At 38.5% G+C, this 12,652-nt stretch overlaps 1 protein-coding gene across 1 annotated transcript in view; it reads right to left on the bottom strand.

The window, feature by feature from the left end:
• The window catches only part of RYR2 (ryanodine receptor 2), a 537,004-nt gene that overhangs the window by 279,412 nt on the left and 244,940 nt on the right, over window positions 1-12,652 (bottom strand). The window contains exons 28-33 of the mRNA XM_088842508.1: window positions 11,119-11,327; window positions 10,131-10,483; window positions 8,380-8,494; window positions 6,017-6,177; window positions 3,548-3,707; window positions 2,942-3,028 (exon numbers count right to left, since the gene is read on the bottom strand). Of these exons, the coding sequence (XP_088698634.1) occupies window positions 2,942-3,028; window positions 3,548-3,707; window positions 6,017-6,177; window positions 8,380-8,494; window positions 10,131-10,483; window positions 11,119-11,327 (1,085 nt within the window). The remainder of the gene's footprint in view (window positions 1-2,941; window positions 3,029-3,547; window positions 3,708-6,016; window positions 6,178-8,379; window positions 8,495-10,130; window positions 10,484-11,118; window positions 11,328-12,652) is intronic.

Below are 12,652 nucleotides of genomic sequence, written 5' to 3'. Positions count from 1 at the left end.
AACATAAACATGACTACTAAATAAGAAAAGAGAATTAACCAGGTATGAACCAACACTTCTTTCTCCACCTTCCTCCACCTCCAATACATACCATCAGCCATCCCAATTCCTGCAGTTTGGTCTCAGGGAAAGGAAAGTCTCTACTTTGCCAAAGCTTATTCATTCATTTTTGACCATGATAACCACCCTGCCTGCCTCTTCGGGACCAATAAAACAATGAACTCATCTTTCTGCATTACCTTTGGTTTCTCCCTCTCCTCTAGAACCTTCTCTACTGCATTATGTACAATTCCTCATCCTCAAGCTGCTTTCCTGTTCTCTTCTGCTAATGGGGAAGAGAAACGAGGCACTTGTATCAGACACTGATAATGTATCAGTGAACAAAACAAACTTCCTACCCTCATACAGCTTCTAATTTTTTTATTAGAGCTATAAAACAAACAAAATAAGCAATTAAATAGTTTATTAGGAAAAAAGTCATGGAGAGGAAAAAAGAATGAGGATGAGAGAATCAGAATGCAGGACAGCAATAATAAACAGAATTATCAGAATAGGTGTCACTGAGAAGACATTTAAAGAAAAATCCAAAGAAGAACCATGTGGATATGCAGAAAAAGAAACTTCTGTGCAAAGGAATCTGTGAATGCAAAGGACCCAAGGAGGGAATTTGCCTGGCAAATCTGAGGAAGAGTCGAAGGACAGTGTGGCTGCAGTGAAGTGAAAGAGGAGAGATTAGGAGAAAATGAAGTCAGTGGGCAACAGGATGTCAGGTGGTTTAGAACTTGTGAACCCTCATGAGACCTCTGGATTTTACTCAGGGAAACAGGGTTTTGAGCAGTGAAGTGACAGGATCTGATTTTCATTTTAAAATAATGACAGTCACTCAGGTGGTTCTATGATAAACAGATGGGTGATGATGAATTAGAGGCTACTGAAGAAATCCAGATGGGAAATGATGGTGATGGAAAACAATGTGGTGACTGGCAGGACTGATGGTGGTCAGCAGGTGGAGGATTTGCTGGGGGATAGAACTAGGATGCAGAATGCAAAGGAGGGAAGCCAAGGATGATTCTGAGGTTTGGGGTCTGAGTTATTAACTGACAGAACAGGAGGACTTAGGCAGGTCAGGAGGAGGGGGGTAGTGATGGTCAACAGTCCAGTTTTGGACATATCCATCCAGTATGTGATATCTATAGCGAAAAACAGAAAATGTCAAATAAACAATATTAGAGTCTGGGTTCTGAGAAACTACCACTTTTCTGTCAAATTTTAACTTTCTTTCAATTGTCCAAACTTGTTGCCTTTCCTTCACGTTCAAACTTGAATACTACGAATTGAATAATCTCGAACCGAATAACATATATTCTTCCATCATTTTATTGAAATTTTTTGAAAGGTCACTAAAGCCCTCCTACTTAACCAAAGTCACAGATTCCTTCAGTCCATATTATTGACTTTTCTGTGGCAGCTGGAATCTCATTTTACAAAAGCAGAAACTGAGTTCACACAGTTTAAGGAATATGTCCAAGGTAACCAAGCCAGCATGGTAAAGTTGCCTATTAATTTCATTGTAAGGTGTGCCCAGCATCTCAATGTGTACAATTGCAAATTTCAACTAAATTCCTTTTCCCAAATTTCAACAGGTTTGTTGTTGTATTAGTATCCATTGTCTGGCCCAACTAAAATTATTTAATCTTTTTGGGATTAACATATACCCAATACTATATGTAAAATAAATAACTAATAATGATGTACTGCATAGCAAGGGAACTGTACCCAATATTTTGTGATAACCTATAAAGAACGAGAATCTCAAAAAGAATATGTATATGTATAACTGAATCACTGTGCTATGCTATACACTTGAAACTAACACCACATTGTAAATCAACTATAATTAAAAAAAAAAAGAAACTTCACCCCCTCCACAAAAATAAATAAAAAATTCTTCATTTCTCCTTGGGTGCTGAATCCAGTTCATCAACAAACTCTATTAATCCAGTTTATTGACAAATTCAATTAATTTCTCCCCTAAAACATCTTCTCATGTATCATTCTCTATGATGACTTTCATGAATCTTATCATTCTCCCACATGGATAGAATCAAATTTTGATATCTAATTATTACTGCCTGCTCTCATTTTTATGAGAGCAGATGTTTTCCATATTACTACCAGCATATTTTTCCAAAACAGGCTTGATTATACTCAGTCCCTTCTTTCAAACTTCCACTGAATTGCCACTGTCTATGGAATAGGTGTCAACTTCTTAGTGTGGCAGTTAAAGCTGTTTCAACTTCAACTTGGTCTACCTTCCATCCATACTAATCTCTGGCCACATCCCAGAAGCATCCTTTGATACACTGAATTCCTTAACCTGCAGCATTTTCAGGCCTTCAATTTTTTATTCTTTCACCTTCTGTATAAAATGCCTTCTCCAAGCAAGTGTACCTTAAGATCTGCTGTTCAGCTGTTAAAAATCAACCTAAATGACACCTACTCTTTCAGCTGCACCTGATCCACACCATCCTACTTAGCTGTTTAATCAGTTATGTTTCCAGAGTAATCAATACCTACCACTCTTCTAGCACTTACCGGTATGTAGCACATTTCCAGCCTTTCAATCCCATTTACTAACTCACCTGTGAGTTCAGTGATTACTGACTTGTATATAATGTGGCATATTTGTTCTGTGTAAGCCTAGTTTTATTGAATAATTTATTTATGATGACCAAAGAAAACCCTTTCTAATTAATGATGTTACCCTAGTGGCCTGAACAAGAATTACAGAATTTTCAAACATGGCAACATTTTTCTTAGAGAGTGATTTACATGATTAATATCAGTACTAATACAGAAGTGAATTCATTTAAGGAGAAGTAAATGCTATTTCCTAATGGAAAATAACCCAAATATAATAACAGGAATGGGTCTTTCTTACCTTTATTCTTCCCAACTCAAACTGAAAAACATTGGGACTTGTAGCTTGTGCAAAAACTGCAGGAAATAATTTTGTGCTTGGTTCCACCTTAAATAAGCAAATTTCATAATATTAGTAAAGGAAGAAACACACAAAAATATACTTTCTTCATAACACTTAAAGGACACTTTTACAGAAAAAGACTTTTCCTTCTTCTCATATGGATATTCTCTTTCAATAATTGTTTGGAGTATTTCATTTCAGGACTGTGTGAACATTTTTAGAGAAATATACTGCTTACTCTGAAGGACTTGTGGCACAGTTATTATTCAAAGAGAAATAAAAATACAGAATCAAGTCATTTGTGTCTTCATGTCTTTCTAATTTCTAATTTGCATTTTTAAAAAAAATCTTTTTGGCCACACCACACAGCATGTGGGAACCTAGTTTCCCAACTAGAGATCAATCCTGTGCCCCTGTATTGGCAGCATGGAGTCTCAACCGGTGGACGACCATTAAGACCCTATGACTTCCAATTTACTTTTTGGTATTGCAAAATGTGTTTTCCTCTCTAATGAGGACTAAGGCTTCTTCTCTGGAGGCACAAGGTCATCCCCGACAACACACCTGATAATAGGTGCTCAGCTCCTTGCCGTTGGCCGTGAAGGTGAGCAGCCCACTGGCGGCGTCCACCACGCAGCCAATCTCCAAGCCGTTGTTGTTGCGTCCTTGCCCCGGGCTCAGGCTCTCACCCGCACACACCATATAGCAATTGCTGCGTTTGATGCTGAATTGCAAAAAGACATATTTATCTTTGTACAAGCAAAGACAGTGTGGAGAGCATGGATGTCTGGCAGACTAAACCTAAGTTATGCTGTGCAAGCAACAAGCTCATGCTGAAATGGGACAGGTGCACAATGGGTCCGATTCTGTGATTCTGAGCCAAATTCCACTGACTTAAGTGGACATTCTTAGTCAGGTCTTCCAGTCTCTCAATTTCACACCTAATGAAGACAGATCAACTGGTAGGAACCAAGGTTAAGAACTGACCTGCACCTTCCCTCCAAAAACTCAAACCAAACTGGACCTTCTTCTGAGGTTCAAAAAAGTTTAAGTATGTAATAATCATCCAAATTGGTAATTTTCATTCTCATAGTTTTTATTTTAAACCACTTGTTCTGAGATGAGAAGTATCCATTTCCAGACACTATAGGGTCCTAGACCAATTCTACATGAGCCATCAATGACTCAACAGATGTAAACTTTGGCTAAAATTAAGCCCGTTTCTGGATAATTCCTGTTATGAGAGATAGACTTAAGCTGGGATGTGCACCAGATTCGTGATGTTAACAGTAAACCCCACCTGAGTTTCAAGCTCACGAAAACCTTTATCAGAGATGGTAGCAAATTTAAATTCTTTGAGTTTTATTTTGTTTTCTTTCTCTGCCACTACACAGTGCCTGTGTGAATGAGGCTAGAAAAAAGGCCAAATGCAGACAAACAGGAAGAAGAGAGTAAACAGGCTGAGATAAAGTCAGTTTCTGAATAATCAAAATTGGCTGTGTCTCTATGCCCTTTTTACATAAGTTTCAACAACCTTCCTTAGCCTGTATTTCCTGCACCGAAATCATCAATCAGATAACAGGGGTCCCCAACCGCTGGAATCTAATGCCTGGTGATCTGAGGTGGATCTGATGCAATAATAACAGAAATAAAATGCACAAATAAACATAATGTGTTTGAATCATTCCCAAACCATCCCCTACCCCTGGCCCGTGGTAAAATTATCTTCCATGAAACTGGTCTTTAGTGGCAAAAAGGTCTGGGGACCGCTGATGTTACCACAGCCCTATTCTGAGTTATCTCCTTTCACTGTCCCCATCTACGAAAATCAATATATCCATCAGAACACGCCTGGAAACAGGTAGTTTGGGGCCCCCTACTGGATGTTCATTGGAGGGACTGATGCTAAAGCTGAAACTGCAATACTTTGGCCACCTCATGCGACGAGTTGACTCACTGGAAAAGACTCTGATGCTGGGAAAGGTTGGGGGCGGGAGGAGAGGGGGACGACGGAGAATGAGATGGCTGGATGGCATCACCGACTCGATGGACATGAGTTTGGGTGAACTCCGGGAGTTGGTGATGGACAGGGAGGCCTGGCGTGCTGTGATTCATGGGGTCGCGGAGAGTCGGACACGACTGAGCGACTGAACTGAACTGACTGACTGATGTATAGCACTCTTCATTGGAGGATATTTTGCTAAGTCCACTGTCTCCAGTGCTAAGTTCACTGCAGTTCAAGTGTTACAACCTGAAGGCAGGAGAGGGAGCTTCCGGTCACCAAAAATAATGACACAGGTAGAAAAGAAAAGTAATATTCTAGGGGAAGAGAGGCTCTTTCTATGAGAGCCATCACAGCAGATCAGAGAGGATGCATAGGCACAAAGGGCAGACGCAACCAGCCAGGTCTTCTCTTGTCTTATTCTGCAAGGAAGATAGCCTTCTTCACTTTTTTGAAGGTTTGGTTTGAGTTTCGTTTGTTTTACAAATGAGAAAGGATGGCACAGAAAGTGTAACTGACTTACCCAAAGTCACACAGCAAGTCAATGGCAAAGCTGAGGAAAGAATCCACTGCTCCTCAGTTGGAGTTCAAATGCGTCCATCTGGTCTAACCCACTAGCCCACGCCATCTTCACGTTTTTCTCCCCACTACCTAACCAGTTCCCAAGATACAGACCATACTACAGGCTAAATGCCTCACATTCACCTGTCCCTTAACTCCTGGAATGAAGCCTAAGTAATGGCAACCCAAGTCGTAAGTCATGTGCAATGTCACCTGAAGGCACATATGATTAGTATCCACAAAAGATGCAATGCTCTTACTTTATATGATTTTGCACTTGTAATTTACTCAGAATCCTTACTGGCTTGTTTGAATAACAAAAAGGATACTGACATTAATAGTTTGGTTATACTGTTCCTATAAATAGAATATTATTTAAGGTATAAAAATCCAAGAGAAAACGATGTCTAGGTTTATCAACATTTTTATTAGATATCGTTTATGTAACAAAAAATGGAGGAAAAACCAACCTTTCGTGCACCTTTCCTTTTTCATCTCCCAGAGTCACGGTCACTGTACGAACTCTGTCCAAGTCAAAGCCTGTATCATACTGATGGAAATCAGATGTGATCCAGCCCACCCAGACATTGGCAGGTTCTTGTCCAGGAAAGATTCTCACTGAGTAATAGTACTGTTGGGATAGCAACACCAAGTATTGGCAAAGCAAAAAGAAACAAAACTTTGACTTTCAATGTCTTTAAGTTGCCTAAGAAGATATGTCTTTATTTAAAATCCTTTGACCTATTTAGAGCAACATCAATGAAACTAGAGATTATCATATTAAGTGAAATAAGTCATAAAGAAAAAGAAAAATACTTTATGATATCACTTATATGTGGAATGTAAAATATGACACAAATGAACCTATCCATGAAACAAAAACAGAAACTCAGACAGAGAGAACAGACTGGTGCTTACTACGGGGGAGGAGGTTGGGAGAGGGATGGGCTGGGAGGTTGAGGTTAACAGACAGAAGCTTCCATACATAGAATGCATAAAAAACAAGGTCCTACTGTATAGCACAGGAAATTATATTATAATAACCTATAATGGAAAGGAATCTGAAAAATATATATATGTATAACGGAATCACTTTGCTGTACATCTGAAATTAATACAACACTGTAAATCAACTATACTTCAACAAAAAATAATAGTATATTCAATTAGGCTATAACAATAGCAACAAAACTCAAAGCTTAAAGCAGTAAAAAAAAAAAAATAACTTGACCTAATTAAAACAATATAGGCACAAAGGACTGATGTGGCAAAATAAGAAAAGTCTTAAAACAGAGATCCGAAATTATTTCAGAAATAATGGTTAAAAGAGAAAAGATTATCTTGAGCAAAGATGATCTGAACCTTTTTATTAAATATACTTTCAAATATGAATACATGGTGATGTGTATGTATGTTTGTGTGTATATATCTATATATATGTATGTATGTGTGTGTGTGTGTGTATATATATACACATAATGTTTACATAATAAAATCATCAGTCTATTAGGCAGGTAAGATTTTAATTCTTCAAGCTTATTCAAGAACACTAATCTATTCTAGAGTTTTCATACCTATTTTAGACTTGTTTCATATCGTTTTACACCCTAAGTATGCTTTGCTTTAGCTATCACTAACATATGATGCTTAAAATCACCCCTTAAAATCACTTTGAAATAGTTCAGATCTAATATGTGAAGGTTAAGTTCAAACACAGGGAACTTTACAAGGGACACGGCTACGTTTTTTTTTTTTTTTTCCCCATTTGGAGTTTTATGAGGAGTGTTTTAAAATTTTTAAATGGCACACAGCACAACTTGACGTCTAACAAAGTATGATAAATGGTCTTATAGATACATCACTGAGATGAAGGAAACTACACAAGGTGCTTGGAAAACTTAGGTGGCAAATTAAAATGTTGCCAAGAAAGAGGATAGCAAAATCAGGACTGAGGGTGCCATTCCCATCATTTCAGGCAAACAGAAAGGGAAAAGGTGGAAATGGTGGAAGATTGTATTTTTTTGGGCTCCAAAATCAGTGCAGACAGGGACTGCAGCCAAGAAATTAAAAGATGCTTGCTCCTTGGAAGGAAAGCTTTGACCAACTTAGACAGCATATTAAAAAGCAGAGACATCAGTTTGCCAACAGAGTTCCATATAGTCAAAGTTATGGTTTTTCCAGTACTCATGTACAGATGTGAGAGCAGGGCCATAAGTTCAATTATGACTGAACTTTGGCGCAGCATCAAAGAACTGACGCCTTCAAATTGTGGTGTTGGAGAAGACTCTGAGAGTCCCATGGACTGCAAGGAGATCAAACCAGTCAACCATATAGGTAATCAACTCTGAATATTCATTGGAAGGACTGGTGGTGAAGCTGAAGCTACAAAACTTTGGCCACCTGATGTGAAGAGCTGCCTCAGTGGAAAAGACCATGATGCTGGGAGAGATTGAAGGTAAAAGGAGAAGAGGGTGGATGAGATGGTTAGAAAGTATCCCCAACACAATGAACATGAGTCTGAGCAAACTCGGGGAGATAGTGAAGGACTCCATGGGGTCACAAAGAGTGGGACAGGACCTAGTGACTGAACAACAAAAACAACAATCACCTCAGAAATACATGTCTTTCAACTTTTTGGTCCCTAAAATATAAGGGAATAATTATTTTAAAAATACACTTGCAAAATAGTGGGCTACCCTGGTGGCTCAGATAGTAAAGAATCAGCCTACAATGCAGGAGACCAGAGTTTGATCTGAATCAAAGTTAATCGTTTGAAATGCAAAGCATGATCATTCGCAAAAAGAAATAAATGACGAAAGCGGGAACCTCATACCGTGGACGTCTGCATCAAGTAATCGTAGTCATCCCTCTCATCTGCAAGGACATCTTCAGTGAGTCTTGCAGAATGGCTGGTGCTATAATCTGGCTTTGTTCTTCGAAGCAAAAACCTGAAATATATTAGAGGATTAGGAATAAGCAACTTTATATTCTGCCTATCTCAAACATAAACATATCATTAACTTAGTAGACTGGTTGGCAAACAGTATGATTAATCCCCAAGAGGGCATCAGACAATATCTGGAGATATTTTGGGTTGTAACAACTGGTGGAGTGTGCCACTGGCATCTAGTGGTGGAGGCCAGGGATACTGCTAACCACCCATCGATGCACAAGGCAGACTCTAACAATAAATAATTATATGACCCAGAGCACTGGCAATAGTATTGAGGTAGAGAAATTTGCGTTTATTGTAAGAAAGGATGCTAAAACAATTTGCCTTCTTCTCCATTAAAAAATACTATTTAAAATAAAATACTAAAAATGCTATTTAGAGTATAAAGATAGAATACTTCAACCAATGCTGTAAAGGGAAACATCTTAAAAACTCACTCTCAGGAGAAAGTACTTACAAATTATATATCTGAAGATAACTTAGTATCTAGAATATATAAAGAACTCCTACAAATCAGTAACAAAAAAGGAAATCACCCAATCAATGAAAAAAAAATGGCCAAGAAGTTGAATAGACATTTCTCTAAATATGACATACAAATGACCAATAAGCATATAAAAAGATGTTCAACATCACTAATCATCAGGGACGTGGAAATGAAATCCACAATGAGATATCAGTTCACACCGTTTAGGATGGCTATTAGCAAAAAAAAAAAAAAGTAACAATGGTTGACAAGGATATGGAGAAACCGAGACCCTTGTGCAGTGGTGACGGAATGTGAGATGGTACAATAAATTTTTTTCCTTAAGAATTTAAATACACTAAGAATTTAGTGGTTCTAAGAATTTAGAACCACTGGGCATCCCACTTTTGAGTTTATATCCAAAGGAACTGAAAGTGAGGTCGTGAAAAGCTATTTGCACATCCATGTCCATCAACGGCATGAATCACAATAGCCAAGAGCTGGAATCCCTCTAAATGGCCATCAGTGCATGAATGGATAAACAAAATGTGGTGCATATACACACACTGGAGTATTGTTCAGCCTTAAAAAGGAAGTGAATTCTGACATATGCTGCGACACATGTGACCCTTGAGGACAACATACTACACAAGTCAGTCACAGAAAGACAAATACTGTCTGACTTCATTTACATGAGGTATCTAAAGCAGTCAAATTCATAGAAACAAAAAGTGGAGATGAGCAGGGGTTGGCATAGGTTGGAGAGGGAACGCTGTTACATGGGTGCAGAGTTTCAGTTTTGCCAACTAAAAATGTTCCAGAGATCACAACAATGCCAATACACTTAGCACTACTGAACTGTACACTTAAAAATGGTTATGATGGCAAATTTCAGTTTTGCCACAATAAAAAAAAATTCATAGGAAAAGTAACTCTTGAGATAGATTGTTAGTGTTAACAAATCAGAGGGCAAACAGGCTGCTTTATTCTTCTGTGGAATCCTTGGTACATAAAGAAGGAAGAAGAGGTAGAACAAACTGACTTTGGACATCCCTTACCCTCTACTGCCCTCTCCTATGACCCCACATAATAACTATATATTTTAAATCATTTAAAAAATTAAAATTACAAAAACTTTAAAAATCGTTTTGCATATATCAATGACCTCTGTTTCAGACGAGAGGGTTTTTCCTGAGCATAATCTTTGTGGTTATTAAACTCTGGTTTTGTAGCTTCTTTGTCTTTGTCTCCTCGATCTGGCACCAGATGGCCATGAGCTGTCTTCATGAGAACCTCAAAGTCCGAATCCACATCATAATCCTCCAGATCATTCTTGGGTCCAAAGAGGCCGGTGCCAGGGATCCCTCCAGCTGCAGTCTTGGAGAAGACCTCTGCACACTCGATGGGCATGCTCAGACGATAAAACATGATATCCGTGCTGCTGTTCTGAGAGCCAAAAGACTTCTGAGTGACCTTTAAACATGGGGAACTGTCTATGGTGCCATCTATTCTGGTCACCTAGCAAATGAAGAAGCAATCATTCAGATGCTCAGCACTGTTGACTTTCTGATTCCAAAACCCCTCTAAAGGTGCATCACACTTTTAAAACCCCAGACGTGGCATAATTTTATAAATGAAATTATTAAACATAGGGATGGCTGTGTAAGGATATGCTCACAGTTCTGCTTCTAACTCAGAAGACAAACTGGGAAATTCATGTTACATCTGTATATACTCAGATTGAGCCTGCCATTGCATATATATATATATATATATATATATATAAGAATTACATACAGTTGACCCTGGACAATGAAGGTTTGAACTGCTTGGATCCACTAAGATGTGGATATTTTCAAGGGGAAACACTACCATGGGCACTACATAATCCATGGTTGGTTGAATCCGCAGAAGCAGAGGGCCAACTATAAATTATATGTAAATTAACCACAAAGTTGTTCCAGGCTCAACCATAGTTAATCAGTCTAATCAGCCTGTCACACAGTACCTAAAGTCAGAGGGTAATTCTATCTTTAGATTCCCCTATAATGGAACACATTAGAACTATCATTTTAAGTAAATGACAGTAATTTAAGCAGGAACTCCCACTCCTGGTTTTGGCCAATGGTCCAGGTTTAAAAGAAAAAGCAAACCTCAATATGTTCATGGTTTGATGGAACTTGGAGAAACTGAGGAAGCCTCTTGCTCAGCCACATGGTAATATCCCTATTTGTGTTAACGGCAAATGGCTCATAGCCCTCTTGTAAGCCACAGATGGTGAAATATTTCAAGGTGCTGACATCCTTTCCAAAGTTCAGCCTGCCCACTTGAGCCACTCCCAGGCTACACACAGGTATGAATCCTAGGAAGAAAAAATGCATATCAAAAATTTTAGGATCATTCATATAAAATCCTTTTAGTATGGAATTACCAAAAGTATAACTTCAGAACTCTTACCTTTGTGAGAGCTGTCAGCCCAACGCAAAACAACAGTGGAGTAAAGAAACCACGGACACTAAGTCTATTTTTTTCCCTTTTAATTGGAGGCTAATTACTCTACAATATTGTGGTAGTTTTTGCCATACATTGACATGAATCAGCCATGGGTGTGCATGAGTTCCCCATCCTGAAACCCCCTCCCACCTCCCTCCCCATCCCATCCCTCTGGGTCATCCCAGTGCACCAGCCCTGAATGCCCTGTCTCATGCATCGAACCTGGACTGAAGATCTATCTCACATATGATAAAATACATGTTTCAATGCTGTTTTCTCAAATCATCCCACCCTCACCCTCTCCCACAGAGTCCACAAGTCTGTTCTTTACATCTGTGTCTCTTTTGCTGTCTCGCATATAGGGTCTTAAATGTGAGGATCAGAAGACCAGTATTTGCCCTTGGCATTGTAATTCAGTAAATGTGGGCTCTAGGTAAGTGCCTTCTTTCACCTTAAACTTCTGTAAAATGAGATAATGGCTAAGCATCCCCCGAGTCCTCCAGGGATCATAGTGAGCACAGTCCCCACCCCATAGTCTCCTAGTTCTGAGGTACAGGTGGCTCTTTTGCACAGGGAAAATGAGAAAGAAGTGTCAAACTGTGCTGCTACAGAGCCTGAAATGTGTAAACACAAAACACAACTGAGCTATAGATTTCTTTACATGTAATGCAAAGGAAAAAAAAAAAGGTTGGAGACAACATTTTTAAAGATTTTCATTCACTGATAGCTGCTTTTGATCTGTGAAGAGAATTTTGTCTGTTTTTCTTCCTAGAGTTCCCTAGATCTAAGCATCAAAAATACACATATAAATGAAAATTTTGAAGTAGTGGCTAAAATCCTGCTGAAACTCCTTCATCTGTCCCATTCCCTTCAATATCACTGTCAGTATAGCTTAAGAAGTGTAATGCACAATTAAATAAGATATGAAATCAAAAAGTAAGTTAACAAGAAAACAAAAAAAATTAACAAGAAACTAAATCAAAAGCAACAGCAATGAGAAATGAAGAAGCAAACATTTTAATGTGTGGCAGGGTTCATCTTTCCACTATAAAATAAAGAAGGGAAACCACATTAATTATGTTAATATTTTAAATTCTTTGGAATTAACTGCCTGGTAAGGGGATAAGATCATGTATTTCAGCAGATGCAGCATTTATGTACTTTTAAAAACCTCAGATATGCAGATGACACCAC

Source organism: Moschus berezovskii, chromosome 12 (assembly GCF_049115385.1).
Source record: "Moschus berezovskii isolate FMDL1 chromosome 12, NW_MosBer_1.0, whole genome shotgun sequence".
Classification (NCBI taxonomy): domain Eukaryota; kingdom Metazoa; phylum Chordata; class Mammalia; order Artiodactyla; family Moschidae; genus Moschus; species Moschus berezovskii.
Note: the sequence above shows the minus strand (reverse complement) of the source record. Positions and strands in the feature narration are given on the sequence as shown.